This window comes from Scaptodrosophila lebanonensis, unplaced genomic scaffold, assembly GCF_003285725.1.
Source record: "Scaptodrosophila lebanonensis strain 11010-0011.00,11010-0021.00 unplaced genomic scaffold, SlebRS2 tig00000085-arrow-pilon, whole genome shotgun sequence".
Taxonomy (NCBI): domain Eukaryota; kingdom Metazoa; phylum Arthropoda; class Insecta; order Diptera; family Drosophilidae; genus Scaptodrosophila; species Scaptodrosophila lebanonensis.
Window position 1 is genome coordinate 1753306 of NW_022060564.1, and position 17833 is coordinate 1771138.

General features: G+C 37.9%; 1 protein-coding gene across 1 annotated transcript in view; it reads right to left on the reverse strand.

Annotated features, from left to right (window-relative positions):
- LOC115626555 (discoidin domain-containing receptor 2) overlaps positions 1-6248 on the reverse strand; it is a 137524-nt gene extending 131276 nt beyond the window's left edge. The window contains exons 1-2 of the mRNA XM_030521933.1: positions 6123-6248; positions 5723-6059 (exon numbers count right to left, since the gene is read on the reverse strand). Coding sequence (XP_030377793.1) covers positions 5723-6059; positions 6123-6248 — 463 coding nt within the window. The remainder of the gene's footprint in view (positions 1-5722; positions 6060-6122) is intronic.
- Between the last annotated feature and the right edge of the window lie 11585 nt (positions 6249-17833).

A 17833-nucleotide genomic window follows, 5' to 3' on the forward strand; every position in this document is an offset into this window, starting at 1 on the left:
TGCAAGGCAGTCGTCCCAAACTGGTCTTCTCAAGCCAGCAACGGTAGCTGGTCGACCAACTGACTGATATTCGCTGGCTGGCTGGCTGGTTGGCTGCCTGCCTATTCCACAAACTGTTCGCCACTACCTCCGCTACACTTGCAGCGTTTTAGTGTCGCATTCTCCTTTGATACCCGCCCGAGCACCCTCCGCCCACCTAACATAAATATTTTTGCTGTTGCTGTCTTTCAAATGTGCCGCAGCACAGTGGTTAAAACATTGAACACGCACTTGGCTTAATTGCTTAATTTAACGAGAAACACCTTTATTTTCATTTTTATAAAGTTAACAAACGTTTCTGAATTATATAGTTAAGCTAAATAATAAAGCCATCTGCCGATCACCAACATTTTCCCTGAACTAGACAGCTTACAACCAGCTGGTTGCGTTGAAGTTTACAGCATAAGTTAATTATGGCCGTCAGCTATTTTATTCCGTTTTTCTTTTTATTAACATTTTTGCTTTATTTTATATTTTCAAGCAAGCTGTACTTCATTTTAATATTATAACATACTCGTAAGTATTTTCATCTATGTTCTTGGTCAATATATATATTTTCTTGTTTTACAACCATATCTAAGGTCATCATATTTTCTAAATAAAATATTCATATCATTATGCATTAATAAAGATCTTAGCTTCAGTTAAGTGGTTTCTTTTTTAACCATTTAAATAATTTAGTAAATTTATTGAAATTGAAACAAAACCACTGTTCGAGCTGCTGCCACAATTCACAACCAGTAGTAGACTAAATAACATGCATTTTGAGCATTTGGTGTTTAGTTGATCGTGTTGGCCACTGTTTTAGGCCGTCGTTTTAACGGCTTACCATACAACGCGTTAGACACAAAGACAGCCACCGACAACAATTTGGACTGCAAGCATTCATATCAGGTTTTCCACTGCCCCAACACATCTGAATCGGAATCTGCATCTGCCACTGATCCGAACGCATGTTGAAAGTGGTTTTTCATTGCAGTGGCAATGTGTGTGGGTCTTGACAGACATCATGTCTTGGGCTGGAAAGTAAAAGTGTTTGGGTGTTTCGTATGCGCGCCTTGCCTTGCCTGGCAATTAATTTTGAAATTGGTTTAGAGAGTTGCGCAGAGTTGCAGGTTACAGCAGGTTGATGACTAAAGTAATTATTAGCTGGGCGAGTTTTCCGGCAATAAATATCCAATTTTACTTCACAGTTTTGACTCTGCCCATAAAAATTGCTAAAGGTACAAATATGGCATATTTGACGGTTGTTGGAGCTTTCAAAAGCTAAACATATGTATTTTTAAAAGAATTTGTATGATGTAGAAGAATAATATTTATTTAAAATTATATAATTTATTTAAATATTATAATGCTTTGTGATTTTATAAATTACTGCAAATTTGATTAAAATGGCATTAATATTCTAAACTTATATAGTAGGCAGTTGGATTAATAATTAATAATTAATTGGGAACAAAGCCGTCGTGTTGCATGCAAATTTGGTGGCAAGGTTTGAGTTTTTTTTTGCTCGCTGGGAAATCAGCTTTCATTTTGGCGAAATGTACTATTTCTTGATTTTTAAAACTTTAAATTAAAACAAGACAACGTGCAGTTCTTTGTTAGGAAATATTGCTTTTTATTAGAAATACTGACAAAAGTTTTAACTTGTATTTAAAAAATAGAAAAAACCGTTTCCTTTCAGCTCCTTTTTTAAAATTCAACAAAGTTTGAGTTCAGATGCTCTAACGCCACACATTCCTTATCTAAGACATATGTTTAAGTTTCTCTCCTCTTGGTGCTTGACTTTTTTCTTCGGCACTAAATTCATTTTCTTTTTATTCCTTTTGTCCGGCACATCTATCTCTTGCCACACCCATCTTGAAAATGTCCGCCCAGTGGAGGCTGCATTTAAAACGCTAGCCAGGCAGCCAGCCCTAGACGACCACAGAACCACTTGACCTCGAATTGTTAAATGGGAGGCATTTATCATGCGCTACCTACCTACAATCGGGCTGGCCATAAGCCACTTTTCAACGGCGACTCAACGCGTTTATTTCAGACATTTTCAATGGCAATTTATTCGGCATTTAAAAGCGTCGAGTGCTGCGCTTTAACGTTTAACATTATCAATTTGAATTTGTATGTTTGTGTATATAGATGTGTGTGTGTGTGTTTTCTCATTCGCATCGAAAGCAATCGGCCGACATTTCAGCGCGCCTACGGTCGAATGAAATATGGCAGACATGCAGATATTTACACATTTAAATAAATTCAGGCAAACAGCTGAACATCGAGCTGGCCAACAACAAAGCCGGCAGACAACATGGTTTTCATTCAGACACCGATGATGATGATGATGAGGACGGCGGCGGGGTCTGTTTCTTCCATTTCCTGCTACTGGACCAACAAACTACCGACTGGCCGGCCAGTCGATCCGGCGGACGAGCGGGCAGTCAGGCGGTCGGATGGTCGGTGAAACAAGTTCGTTAACGAGGCCCACAACAAGATAATTTGTTATGCTCAGCAGACGAATGGCACAAATATATGCCAACAACAATGCTAAAAAATACATACTGTCTTTGTATATATAGTATATACATATATAGGAGCTGGCGTTTAGTGCGCCAGCTGTGAGTACACACAACTCCAAGATGGACGCGACCACACACGTGAGATCCGAGACCCGCCGCACCAATCAGCAATGGTAATGAGCCCCGGCTTTGGCTCTGTTTCTGACTCTGTGTCTGACTTTGGCTCTGGCTCGGGACAGAACAACCTGCGCGCAATCTATCAAAAGCGCCGCCGATTTGCGGCTGCGGCTTCGATTAGGTCTGGGGCCTACAATTGTACTTGGGGTTTGTTTTGTTAGGCGGCAGCTAGGTTTCAGGCCACCTATTACCCCCAAAACCATTCACCCACCCATTGTCTAATGTACGCACTATCAGTTACTCATGTTTATTAATGACGACGGCGCCTGCTCACCCGCAAGGATATGCCGCACAGTCTTTGCGTAAATTTCTGTAATTGGTTGTGGTCGAGTGCCTACTGCCTGTTTATTCGGAGCCCTCCTCTTAACCCCTATATGAGCGATTGGCATTAAACGAACATAATTATAGTATGTGCAATACATATGCTTCAAATTAAAAATAGAACATGGAAGTCTATTACATTTCTCATCGAAATTATCATAGATCATAGATTTAGCCAAACTATTTGTTGATTTTCAAAAGCATGTCTTCACTAAAAGTTATTCCAAATACTGCTCGAGATTGACATATCTTTTTATATCTTTTTTTTACCGTATCATCAAAGCGACAAATTAGGCAATAGATATAATTTTTTTTTAACAATCAATATGTATTTTCAACCTATCTATAAAAAAAGAACTTCAGTCAAGAACAGAATTTCAGAATTTATTCATTCAGCCGCCGAAGATTTCCGTTTGAAGTTGTATATAAAATATAAATATATGCGAATATCTTTCCATTAATCCATAACATGAAACTGTGTATTTTCATTTTATAAATTTTTGGAAAGCCTTTATATTCTCCAAAAGATCCTAAGAAAACTAGGTTTTTAGGAATACTCAAACACATATTTCTGACCATATACTACCAATAAAGTGATCAACTACTGATATTGAAATTTTAACTATTTTTCATCAAATTTGTAAACGACGCTCAATTTGGATTTACTATTAAGGCCCCACAACTTCGCCCTTGGAAATATTCAACATTTTGGTTAATAGATTCATTGCATACGGAAAGATGGATGACTGGATGGTCGTATAAAGGTTAACAGTTATTAGTTATGGGTCTTGTGTTATTGGTTTGTCTGTGCACCCAAAGGAAACACTTGAACGCTGAGTTGCTCAGCCGCCGGGGCATTCCGAAGTCCGTGGCGCTACGGACTACCAACAACATCCAGTCCCGTACCGGCATTTTCCTGCCGCTTTGCGGTTGATTGATTTCCATGTTGATTGCTGATGCAAATGCGTGCATGCAAATGTTGTCTTCGTGCAAGACCAAGTGGACCCGACGAGGGTTGTGCGGGTCAGCAAATATTTAGTGCTCAAAATCCACTACAGCATTTAGTACACGTATTCGGTTGTGGTGGGCCAGGGTTTGGCTCTGCCTCCCATTCCTATTCCCATTCCCATTCCCAGCGCAGTGCAGTTGATTAGCTCTAAGACCAATGGATTGTTGCATCAAGTGCAATGAAGCGGAACCTTATCGTCGTTGGCTTGTCGTTGGACTGGCTTCAAAAACACATTTTTTGGGGGTAGAACGAGTTCCTCGGACATCCTGACAATGCAAAGCATTGATGCATGGCCAACAAATATATTTTATTTCAAAAATGCCAATGTATTGTTGTGCAACTTTTTCCAACTATTTCCGTTGTCGACTAAGTAGAGCAACAAATTTCATTGCTATTGGCTTTGCTACTAAAATGCAAAAATATTTTCAAACATGTGTGGGTGCATTCGAGTGTGTGTGTGGGAGTGTGTACGAGCTTGAATATAATTTTTTCTTGTACCTTTTCTGTATTGAATTTTTTCCATGTTGTTGAAATAAAAATGCATAAATTTATGTCGTGGGAACCGAACATACGGTATTTGTTGAACTGTTAACTGTTAGCGCTGTCGGAGCAGACTGGACGGGGAGTTAGCGAAAGCGAGAGAAGATGTTGCACGGCTAGTTGGAAGGCAGTTAGGGGCCAAATCAGGGGCACGTTAAAGCAGCAACATAACTTATAAAATATTAATAAAACCTAAGTAAACTAAACCCCGTAAGGGTTGCATAAAACTAGAACTCAATATGTTGACTGTCTGACCAAAGCCGATGCATCTTATTATCGAAATACTTGTAGGAGGTGGACGTGGTAGACAGGGATTGGCAAAACAAAAGCAGATGTTGCAAGGCTATGTGGCATGATATGTTCATAAAACCTAAACAAACTATAACCCGTATTATTTGCAAAATTAAAGAGGCATGCTTTCCAAACAAATCAAAATAGGTTCTTCATCGCTACTTCAATTGATAAAAAGGAATTAACAAAATTCAAATGCTGTGAAAATATTGTATAGATTCTATTTTAATTTCCTAAATAATGTGTTGAAATATTCTTTTTGTAAGATGTGTTCTCAGTTTCGAATAAGTTAGAAAAATCCATGGTAGAGAATGGATATTTGAATCCCATTTGCTTAAACAACTGTTACACTTTGTTATTATTTGTAAAAGGTTTTCATAGCGCCATAAAAACAATAAAATTATTTTGATCAATAAAATAATTTCTTTTTACTTTTACTTTCCTATAGAATTACAAACTATTGACTCAACTACTTTACAAATATAGTTTTGTTTTGAAGGCAAGTCCTAGCAAGGGTCAGAGCTTTTATTTTATTTTGTATTATATTTTATCTTAAGATGTGTACAGAATAATTGTTTTCAGTTTCTTATTCTTTTTATTTCAGTTGGATTTGAGCATTAAGCACCTTTCTAAAGCGTACCTTTTACGTACGCCATAGAGAATAAAGCTGACTCGTATATCTGTTGTAGCACGATTTTACAATGTGCTTCAATTCAATGCTATTGACATCTATTGTTTATGCCCCCGCTATATCGAAAGAGCGGAGCAATAAAACGAGCACTAATTTCTAATGCGAACAATGTAAGACAACAACAAATCGTTAGCCACTTACCGATTTCCAAAGTAGCAGCGCCGCCAAAACTGTTGGCCAGGAGGCTGCCGCTGCCACTGCCACTGCCACCGATGCTGCTGCTGCTAATGCTGGTGCTGGTGCTAGTGCTGGTGCTGCTGCTGTTGCCCGATCCTGTGCCGCTCAATAAAATCAAAGTCAATGTCAGCCAGCATAAAGTTTTATTGTTATTAACACCATGACGCTTAATGCGACAATAACTTTTTAAATAATTTGTTGCAAAATTCCAGCAACTGTAAATGAAGGCGACGAATGCCCGCTGACGACCCAGCTGCCGACGATAATGGTCGGGGTGGTGGTGATGGCCGGGACAAAGGTGCTGATGGCGTTCGCGATGTCGATGGCGATGGTGATTGTGATTGTGCTGGTCATGGGCACGAACTTCTGCCCCAATCTCGTCAGAGCAATGATTACACAAATGTTGGCGTGGCCATTGGCTCCTTGAATATTTGGCCACTTCCTTTTGTAATTTAAACGAATTCAATTGTTGAATTTTTATGGCGGGCATTTTGACAGCGATTGTGTTATTGCCGCTACTGCTGTAAATAGTATTATTGTTTATGTTGTTTACGTATTTTTTCGCCCGGCTCGCATTTTACACTGCAAAGATATATGTAGAGAGAAAGAGAGAGAGAGAGAGAGAAGGAATTTGTTAAAGTTACTCGTCTAGAAATTTTTCATAAATTCGCCACTTAATTGGCGAGCACTTTAAAAATGCCATCCCGCAAGTCGAGCTGAGCGGAGCCGAGCCGAGCCGAGCCTGCACTTCTAAATACATCATTGTCAGCAAATTAATGTGACGTGACCTTGCAAACTGTCAGTTTTTGTCACTCAAATGAAAACAGGCGATGGCAGCGGCAGAGGCAGTGACAACAGCCATGAACGTCAGACAGCAAGTCACGGCAACAGCCCCGGCACGATTTTCAGTTGAGCAGCAAAATTTATGTAAAATGTCAGCCTGTGCCCCCAGAAGCCCAGACCCCAATACCCAATCCCTTTGGCCTCGACGCTCCCAGAGACATGCCAAAACGTGTCAAAATACGAAAAATACACACATCTACAGTAGAAAGTGGTCAAAAGAAAACCGGTCTGCATAAAAGCTGGAAAGTACATGTCGTCATCAGATGCATTGAAAGATTAGAAGTTTGTAGACATGATTTACCAAATATCTAGGCATGACGAAGCGAAATCGAAAAAGAAGTAATTAAGAATGTGGTATGGGAGGCTTGTATTCAATACAATTTTTTAATTTATATAAAAATTAGCCCCAAGTTGCGAGAAAACGTGTGCATTTTTCATTAGGAGAATTTATTTAAGATAAAAATAAACGTTTGTTTTTTTAAAAATTTCTCATTTGCATAATGAAAGAAACTTTTATTTTTTTCCAATACATTCTGATTCTTTGGAAACGCAGAGATCTATATTTATTATTTTTACCGGGATTTGGAATATTTTCTCATATTATTACACAATAATCGGAAAAAGAAAGCAATTAGTTCATTAGCAAAAATGGATATGGGAATTTAAAGGCGTTACTTTTGTTTCTTTAAACAGCAAAATAAGAGTTGTGCTCTATTATCAGAATTTAATTGCATAGATAGGTAGCTATGCTATCAATCAGTTTTACAATCCTTCTCAGACATTTAAACAACTGGAAAATCAGGGATGATTGCGAAAGAAATACTAAAATATTTTGCTTCTTTTTCTCTCTTAAAGTAATTAATAATTCTTTTCCATTCTTCTAATCCAACTTTTCGAAATTGTTGTTGAAAATAATCAGCTGTGCTTTTCATAGATCTTAAGTTCTTCTTAAGCTATGGACACTGTTTATATAAAAAGAGCGTGAAAAACTGAGTGAAAATGCTGCACAGGCTGTGTCAATGTTGCGTAGTAATTGTTGTTGTAGTTGTTTGCTGCTGCTGCTGCTACTGTTGTTGTTGCCATTTGGCAACCGGAAACGCGCTGGCAGCGCGGAAGTTGCAAATACGTGCGTCACATTGTGAAAAATTGCGCAGTTAGGCTTAAAGTGCAGAAACTTAAAGCATTCATCAGACTAATGTTTACCATAGTTTACTTATGGCGGGGAACGATAGACGGACCCGAAAGCAACCCAAAACTAGCAGACGTTTCTCATGTTTTTGTTTTTGTGCTTTTTTCTGTGTGCTAAAGTGCCTAAAAAAGATCAAAAGGAAAACACAAAGGAAAAATGCAGGCGAGCAATTAATAAAATGCAAAATGAGAGGAAAAAATGAAATGAGAAAGGCTAAGAAAAGAAAACTGAGACGCGCAGCGACAAACGTTGAGGCCGCTTTGTGGCCTGGCGCCCACACTTCCTTTCATATTCGAAATGAAAAATTTTACGCCAACTTGACAGTGGAAGAAGTGGCAGCAAAGTTGCAAATGTGCGTTGCAAGCATTGTTGTTGTTGTCGTTGTGTTTGTTGCCGGCATTGCAGTCCAAAATAAAAGGCATAAAATTTGCCGCCGCCACTTGAACATTGCGCATAGTTTTTATGGCCAGTCGAGTCAGCCAGCCACGAGTCAGCCGGTCGGCCTTTTTTATGCCCTTTACAGTTGCAATGAGGCAGCTGCAGGCTGCGGCAGACGCAGTTCCACAATTCCAGCTGCCAGTCTACGTCTACTCCGACTCCGACGCCAACTCCGAGTCCAACTCCCGGTAGCCGCAGTCAAATGCAAATTTTTATGTGACGAAAGCAACAACAACAACAAAAAGAAGGAAAAAACAGATGCGTGAAAAGCAATGTCGCTTTGGATAGGCGCGAACTTTTGAGTGAACTTTGGTTTTGGGGTGGGCGTTGAAGCGACGACGACGACAACGACGATGGCTCTGACAACAGACAGACAGTGCAATGCTAAGGTCACAGCAGAGTGCAAAAGTTGAAAGACAACATGCATGCGATCTATAAAATGTTGAACTCTAATTGGCACTCAGATTCCAAAAAGTAAAGCGAATGCTGTGATTGGTCTACAGTTCTACCTAGCTGCGAACTGTGCTATAAGTATTCAAAGATTTATTGAACATAATGTATTTTAAATGGAATCTTTTAATCTTTATCTTTTCTTTTATTCACCATCAAACGCGCCATTATTTCAAGTTTAAGATCTTTTACATTGAGGAGAAGTAAAGCTTTAAATAATATTAATATTTGTACATTACATCTGAACAATCTCCAAACGTTCTTCCATTTATTTAGCAGCTATCACTAGTTGCCATTCATTCAAGTTTTGAAAAATTCAGCGAACATATTTGTGAAAATTTGGGTTAGAAAAGTGTATTATTAACACTTCCAAGCAAACTTGCCTTTTCCTTACTAAAAGCGTCTATTTTTAGCTACCTCCTAGAGAATTACTGACCAGCAAAGCTTTGTATTGGCACATCGCTTGCCAGAATGGCTACAAATACTTTCCCCATCGGGCCAGTGACTGTCTACTTTTTGGCCATTTCCAGGAAGTCAACATGTTACAGTTTTTATATAACATTTCACAAGAGTAAGCTAACACCATATAATTATAGATTTAACGATCCCTATTATATATGTAAATGAATCTATCAGCTTAGAAATAATAAAATTCTGTTCAAATAGTCTTGAACAAATCATTAAATATATTATCTCTGATTGAATAGCTACATATTTCTTAAGATTGCTTAGAGTGTAGTCCTTTAAGTCAATCCTTAGTAACTCAGTCTTGCAGCAAAGTTATTCTTTGCCAACAATTCTACGATCATTTTGATATGCTTCCCAACTCTTCTTCTTTTTTGTTCTGTCCACCACTCCCACTCTCCCTTGCAGCGATTCCCACATAAAATATCCATAACATTAACCACAATTACCATGAAATTTTACACCGACCAGGCAAAGAAATAAAAAAACTGCCACAATCCCAGCCATTGCCACTCTGGTTGTTGTTGTTGTTGTGCGACAACCGCCGCCCACAAGCCGAAATTAAAAATTGTTAAAAAATATTTTTCTATTAATTTTCCCAGCTGTCCTTTTTGCCAGAGTCGCGTAGTTATTGTTACTCCAACAACAACAACAACAACAGCACCAGCACCACTGCCTGTGTCCATCCGTCCGTCAGTCTGCTTGTGCGTCCGCCTAGCGGCAATTTTGGCGCGTTGGCGTCGCCATCTCCATCTCCATCGCCAGTGTCGGCAACATGTGTTGCATGTGGCAATTAAATGCCAAAAAAAAGAAAAAGAAAGCAACCCAAGCAAGCACTGCAAACGGGAGCAGAGCAACAACAACTACAGTAACAACAACAATGATTGCATAGCGCGTAATAATTTTGGCGCACAGTCGCGCAGCGCGTCTTGAAAGCAAATAAAATGCCGCTTTTTAGTGACTCAGTCAGTCGGTCTAGCAGTCGACGCCAGTTGCAGTTGAAGTTGGAGTTGGAGTCGGAGTCGGGCTCGGGTACGGAGTTGAGAATAGAGTGGAATGGAATGGAGTGTATGGAGTGGAGTATGAAGTCGAGGAGGACGAGTTCTAGTGCGAAAATAATTTCAACGGGCAACGGTACTCGCTGCCTTGCAGACGGAGGCAGTGCATAGAAAACTAAATAAATGACATGCCAGGGCGTCTGCAATGCTTGTCTGCGGCTGCAACTGAGATGGAGAATACACTCAGAAAAACTCACACAACATTTTTGACAACAAATTTGAAACATTTTAAAAATGAATCGCATACCTAGTGATTTATTTTTGGAAGAGCAATTAAAAGCTAAACGAGTTCTTCTAAATAATTGGAATAGCATAAGATATCTACTAGTATATGTTTATATGCAGACTCAAATGTTCTTCTACAAAAAATTAAAAAAAAACTCGAATATTGTACTACTTGTGTGCTGACAGGTATTTTTTTTTCATTGCAGACTAATTTCCGTCAAGTACCAGCTCGCTTTTTAAATGTTCTATTATGATGAGGGTTTTCTGTACCACTTTTTCCGTCAACATTTAAAAAGATATTTAAAATCCACTATGCACATGTAATTATGTTAATATTTATAACTCAGATGAAAAGATATTGTTCCAATCTCAGATATGTTATACAAAGCTATAGTATCTGATTTTTTTGGTACTTGTGCTCCGATTATTTCAGACTCATTCCTATGTGCGTTAGTTGCTTAAGAAAAGCTTTAATCACTCCAAAAATATTCCCACTTATCTTTTTCACATTTTCATAGTTTGTCATTTACATTTAATTGTTGACGAGAAATTATATATGAATGAGTATTCGAAAAGGTTCACTTTTGACAAATGCCAGCAAATTGACGTGCTTCTATATTATTTTCTCAGTGTATTGACTGCTGTCATTCCCACTACCACGACTTGTGGTCTGCCGTACTGCCCAAGCCGGCTGGCAACGGGCTCGTTGGGTGTCTGCGGCATTGGCTTCAATTAATTTTCGGCTTGGTTATTGTTTGCTGGTGTTAATGGCGCGCGTTATCAGACGAGCAGTTCTGCTCATTGTAGCCGCTGGTCGTGTTGTGTCGTGTAGTGGCTGCTGTTGCTGTTGCTACTGTCCATTTGGTTGCTGTTGTTACTGTTGCTGTTGTTGGCAGCTGTCTGTTGCTGCTGCTGCTGCTGCTCTTACTGCCGCTGCTTGCTGGAGGCTTGCTGTCAGATATGCAAATAGACGCACATCATACGAGTACATACTCCAGTACTATGTGTGTACATTAGAACAATAGATACGAATCGCCTTCAAAATATATTGTTACTCATGATAATGAGTAGATATTCCAATTAGAGAAAATATAGTCGTATCGACTAAGACTGATTAATATCATTATCATTAGAGCATTCAAGTCGAAGTCAGAAAATCAAATTTCAATTATAATGGACTTGCATTCATGAGCTAAAGGTAGTTGAGATGCACTTAGAAGGGATTAAAGAAATTCAATTATGATGAAATTTGTTATTTAAAACGAAATTATACAGTAATTTTGAAAGAGTTTACATCGGTACATCTGGTATATCAAAACATTAGTGGGAGTGACTAATGACCATAACTGCTGATAACGAAAAATTGATTAACACATTTTGGAAAAGATTTTATAATTTGTTAAACGAATGAATAATTTTTCTCGAGTTCTATCAAATATCAGTGCTTTAAAACAAAACAACAAGCTATATAAGACTAACTAGCTAATCTCTAAACTACCACACATTTAAAAACATTTTTGACTTTCTTTATTTATGGCACATTGTCAAATTTCTAGGGTTAATTCAAAATCGGAAAATCTCTTTAAAAAAAACACACCTACTTGTATTTTCTCAATTTTTATTTAGCAGTTTTAAGAAACTCATAAAACCAGCTCCCACTTCTTTCAAATTGGGCTTAGTATTACTATTTAGTATTGTTACTTGTTTTTCAATTGAGTTTAGTTTTAGAAATGATTTCCTTTGCCAAATTGAATTGATGTTTAAGCCCAGTTTTTCGGCGCACTTTTGTTTTTAAAAAAGCTTGCTTAAGCTCGAAAAAATACTCCACAACTCTGTGCATTTATTTAGAAACTACTAAAGCAATGCACCTGCATCAGCTTACAGGAAAAATTATTGTCCCAGGCCCAGGTCTCGTTGCGACACCTTCTAAGTTCAATGCCACTGCGTTGCTCGCAAATGTTTACAAAATATGCCATAATTTGCCGCAGCGCCATGACTAAAAGCTGCCCTTGAACCACCAACCCCAGCCAGTTCAGTTCTATAGAGAGCCACCCAGCTCTGCCCTATTCCGAGTTTTAGCCCCTGAGTCCAAACCCAACCTTGGCATGCATACCATTCAATGTCGTGCATAAATTTTGTTCATGCGCCTTTTATCGCACAATGGCACAAGAAAAAATGCAATAAACAATATATTTTTTTTGTTAGCTTGCTAAAAATGCAGACCACAGAACAATAGGAAAGCCATTTTTACCCATTTTTTAACATTTTCTTTAATAAATTTTCGTGCAATGCGGCAGCTAAAAACACTCTATCATAGCAGTGACGACGTCGGTGAGGACGGCGCCAAAAACGGCAAAAATATTTTTCTATAATGGATGTGGTTTTTGCAACGACACGACACGGCTACGACTCCTAGTGATGGTGCCGGAGACGTCAGCAATGAAGACTGCATGTGGACAAAAAAAAAGGGACAGTCTCATTGTCAAAGAGCGAAAACCGATTTTGTTAAGTGATGCCCAGACAGGGAAAGACACTTAAAGGGCTTGCATGAAATTCTAAAAGTAATAGAACTTTCCTTAGTCTCAAGAATATTAAGAAGGCAGTAAAATTCCAAGAATATTATTTGACAAATTCTCTGAAGTTTCTTGAATGCTATCTGGCATATTTAGCGATTTGAAAAATTGAATAGAATCTGATTCGTTTTACTTTTAAATGAAAACCATTTCCATTCCCAGAATGAATTTGTATTTAAATTTTAAACTTTTATGGTGCATTATTTCTTTAATCTAACAGTGGTAAAGAACGATAATTAGAAAATTGTTCCCACTACTTTCATTTTAAATGTGGGCTAACACATATTTATGTCTTTAAAAAATAAATAAAACAATTTTTATAAGTATATAATGAAAATTGTAGAGGTGGTTCCAATTTTAAAATTGAACATAAAACTGCATTGATTAAAAAAATGCCAATTATGAATTGCAAACATTTTAAAATAATATTTAAATCATGCCCCAATATTAGCCAATATTTGGATCTTAAGTATTTATTTGATATAATTAATAGAGGTGGTACCAAACTGCATTGATTAAAAAAATGCCAATTATGAATTGCAAACATTTTAAAATAATATTTGAATCACGCCCCAATATTAGACAATATTTGGGTATTAAGTATTTATTTGTTATAATAATGTGGTCGGTAGTATGAAACGATTTCAAATGAGGAAGAATTGTACACGATACTGGTAGCTTGTACTCTTTGTATTTACAATTTCGTTACCACGCCCAGAAAGAAGAATTTTTTTCATCGGAATACTTTAGATTTTGTGTCACTGTCTGAACGGTGCTTAGGTCAGCGAAGCGTCCAGTCGATCGTTCACTTTGTCTTGGACAGAGAGTGCAAAATGTTGTATACCCCCAAAAAAAATTTGTGTAGACGTATGTGATTTTCTTCTTCTATTTTTTTTGTTAATTGGATGCAAGACCAACTCCATCGACGCCCAGGTCAGGGATGTCTGGGTCGAAGAAAAAATCGTCACATGTCGCTGCTCGCCACGACGACAAATTTAACGCCTCTGCCAGTTTCTGCCCGCCCGGCAATTTGTTGCCGTTTTTTGTGGACTGCAGTTAACTGCAGTTTTGTTGTTGTTGCTTTGTTTTAGCACTCACACCATAGTTCCTGACTAAGGTTAAGGTTCGCCTGGGACGAAGGCCCTGCCTGCCTGCCAACCAGCCTGCCTGGCCGACCAGGCCAGACGTTGGAATTAAATGCGCAAAAATTACGCTGCAATTATGCGGCGTTGGAGACGTTGCCGAGAAATTATGGCTTTGGGAATTCGCCTTGGCAGCGAAAGTACCCGAATAGCCGGACCGGCCAGAAAGCTCGGCAGAGCAGCAGCTCTGGCGTTTATATTTTATGGCCATGTAAATGGCAACTGGTCGGTCGCCGGCTAGGGGTAATCACTGTGTGTTCTGTTTGCATTTTTGCGTAGGTTGTGCACGGAAATTGCAGTTGATGATTAGGCGTGAAATGTGCGGCAACTTCAAGCTGAGCTGCCAGGCATGTGTGCGAGCTTAGATGTTGGCAAAACTGGTGGGATTCAGGGCTTGGGCTGTAACTATGGCCACAAAAAGAAAAAAAGGTCAACGAGTTTTTTTCTTCTGAATATAATGTGCTGAGAAAACTTACAAGTGGGAGCAGTTAACTTCTATACGAATACTAACGAGTATGTACATATGAGTTTCTATAATGGGCAGTTCACAAAAACAGAACGCCTTGAAAGTCAACAAAATGAGAACCATCTACGCAGAAAATGAGCAATTGCTTGGCATGTTTATTAATTATAATACTGAACCTTTACTTTTAATACAATTTTTGTTCTTTTCTATGAAGCCCCCTTTTGTAAACGTTGAATAATTGAAATTAAATCATGATTGCCCTTTTAAACTGCAGTATAATAATATTTCCAACTATTATTTATGTACGAGTGCTTTTGCTGTGCAAAGGTATAAGTTTAAGTTTAAAAAGTTTCTTCCTAAAATAATATAATATTAAATACCTTTACTATTAATTTCTACTCAGAAAGAAAATGCCATACATATTTATTAGACATCTATTTAGACTAAACGAAGCTTATTGAATTGTTGAAAATCCTGCTACAAATTTTAAAATTTCCGTAGGCATTTCAAAGGTTATTCATTTGTTCTTCAATAAACACCTATTGTAAATAAATACATAGATAATAATATTTAAACAGGATAATCGTTAGTTTTTTAAGTCAAACTTTTTCAAACTAGTGTCTTTTATTTAGTAAGTAATCGATTTCAATTATGAAATTTCTACTATATTTAGAATATTAGTTAGTTTTTTACTGCAGAAAACACTCTTTATGTGTTTGATGTTTACTTTAATGAAAATAAATGCACACTAAGGTTTTGTAAATAAAGGTTTAAAATAAAATATAATTCAGTTTTTGGGTATCGATGACTTATTAGAACACAGTTCTTGATCAAACTCATAATCTACAAGTAATTGAGAAGTTCGCTTATTAAATATATTTCTAGATTCCAACCCAATTAAAAGCGAAATATAATTGAGAAGTGAGCTCATCTTTTATCACAAAATTAAACACACATTCGAAGTATTGAATACCTATCGGAAAAATTAATGTAATGTATATAAATAAGTTTATTCGATCAAATAATAATAAAAATGGAAATAATACAATTTTCAATGTGATTTAAAAATCATTATTCGATAATTTATTTTATGTTCAACATTTTTCTTTATTTTTAATTAATTTTGTTTCTGCTGCTTTGGTGTTAACAATTAAAACTAATCTTATAGCCCATTTTTCTTACAATTTGAGATCTGCCATAAAAGTTATGTTCTTCAGCTCAAGCAATGAGTTGCTTATTGTTTAAAAAATAAATTTAGAAAAGAAAATGTGTGTTGTTGTTGTTATTATTCAACTCTCTTTGCGTGTCATCTGTGCCATTAATATCTGCATCCACCAGCTCGTCTCTGCGCATTGCAACATCTCCTTGTTATTTGGGCTACAGAACTGTGGCTCGTAAATGTGAAACCTTTGGCCCTAACAGCCATAAATGTAAACGGCCTCAGAGCTGTCAAAATGCCCGAGGCTAGCAGGCGGGCCAGCACGCCCGCGCCGATCGGGCAGACACTCATCCCGAGCATATGTGTGTGTCACTAAATCTGCCATCCCCGAGCCCCCCCTAACCCCCTCCTTTTCAAGCAACGAAGGCGTTTTCAGTTCAATCACAGACATAGACATAGACACAGTCGCAATTGCAGACCCAGCCGTAGTCGCAGTCAACTAGTTATAGAAAGCAAAGAGCCAGCGAAATGAAAATAAAAATGCATAAATATGAAAAATGAAGACATAAAAACGAGGCAAGTGGCAAGAATAACACACACACACACATCACATCACATACATGCCATGCTCAACGTCTGAAATTATTTCAATTTCAACTTAAATGAGTTTTGCGTGCCCCAGCGCTGGACTGGGACGGGGGCAGAGTTAAGGAGGCGGTTACGTATAGTTCGCTGTAGTTAAAACTTTAACAGCCGTCATAATATTTTGAAATCAAACTGAGGCGGCAGTCGGCACTATAAACTAAAATGTTGAATGGTTAGTTGTGACTTGTGGTTACCTTGGAAGCAGGCACACAGGCTGGGGCTCAGGCTGGGGCATGGGCCGGGCCACTGGCTGAGGCACAGCTGGCGTTGACAGTGCCAACGATTGTGATTATGTTGGGCCTTGCTCGGCCCAGGCTGGGTCTTCCCTAGCTTCCCAGCTGTTTAATAAGTTTCTGCAGTTTTTGGCAGAGCCGGGCAGGCAGCAAACGCCTACAAGTTGCCTCGCTGGCTTTGTCCCTGCACAGACGATGTTATTGTCGTTGTCATTGTTGTTGCTGTCATTGCTGTTGTTGCTGGCTACGCCTACCTAATCATTTTGGCGTTGACACTTGACACTTGAGCAGCGCCTCATGCACACGCCCCCAAAGGCATAAAAACAACTGCGATAATGTACACTAGTCGAGGAAAGTTAATTCACACACAAGTCGAAGGTAGCTTGTCTTGTAAGCTATATAGCCAGAGCCGATCGGTCTTAGTTGAAATGAAGCTTCAACTTTATACTCAAAATGTGCAGAAATAGGACAAACTTTTCAGGTGCACCCATTGGACTATTTTGAATATTGCCTCAAAATTTGATCAAAATCGGTAGAACGGTTTCTATATGGAATATTCATATATACATACATATATACTTCCATTTTTATATACATATATAGATAGATTTGCTTGCTTTGTTGAGATGATATTGGGAATGTTTAAGCTATATTTGTATTTTTCTATAAGTTTAATTTAAGTTGTTGTAAATAATAACAGTATAATTAAAGTTTTACATTTATAATAAAAATAAAAGAATATATGGGGAATATTTTTGTCAGTTATAGTTCAAGTATGAATTGTAATTAGTCAGTCATTAATATGACTGATCAGTTTAAATTGAAATTGCATTATCAGTATACCTTTTAAACGCTTTAAACCTATCTAAGTTTGAATGTTGTTGGCTACACTACAACTAAATACAATATGAATGAAAGATATAATCATCTGTCCTATTCTTTGAAAAAGTTAATTGTTCCCTCTGCAGTAATTTTTTACTCAAATCTTTCCAATTGGCATAATTTTAAAGTACACACAACAATGCAAACAATTTCACAGTAAATGCCAGACAAAATACACATTATAATCGCACATGTATATTCTGTGATTACAGCACATTCTATTTAAGAGAAAGCCCAATACTTATGCGCAGCAGTGTTTGTTGGGTCGCTTTTAATGCGTATCCGCCATGTTGTACGCATTTGCTGG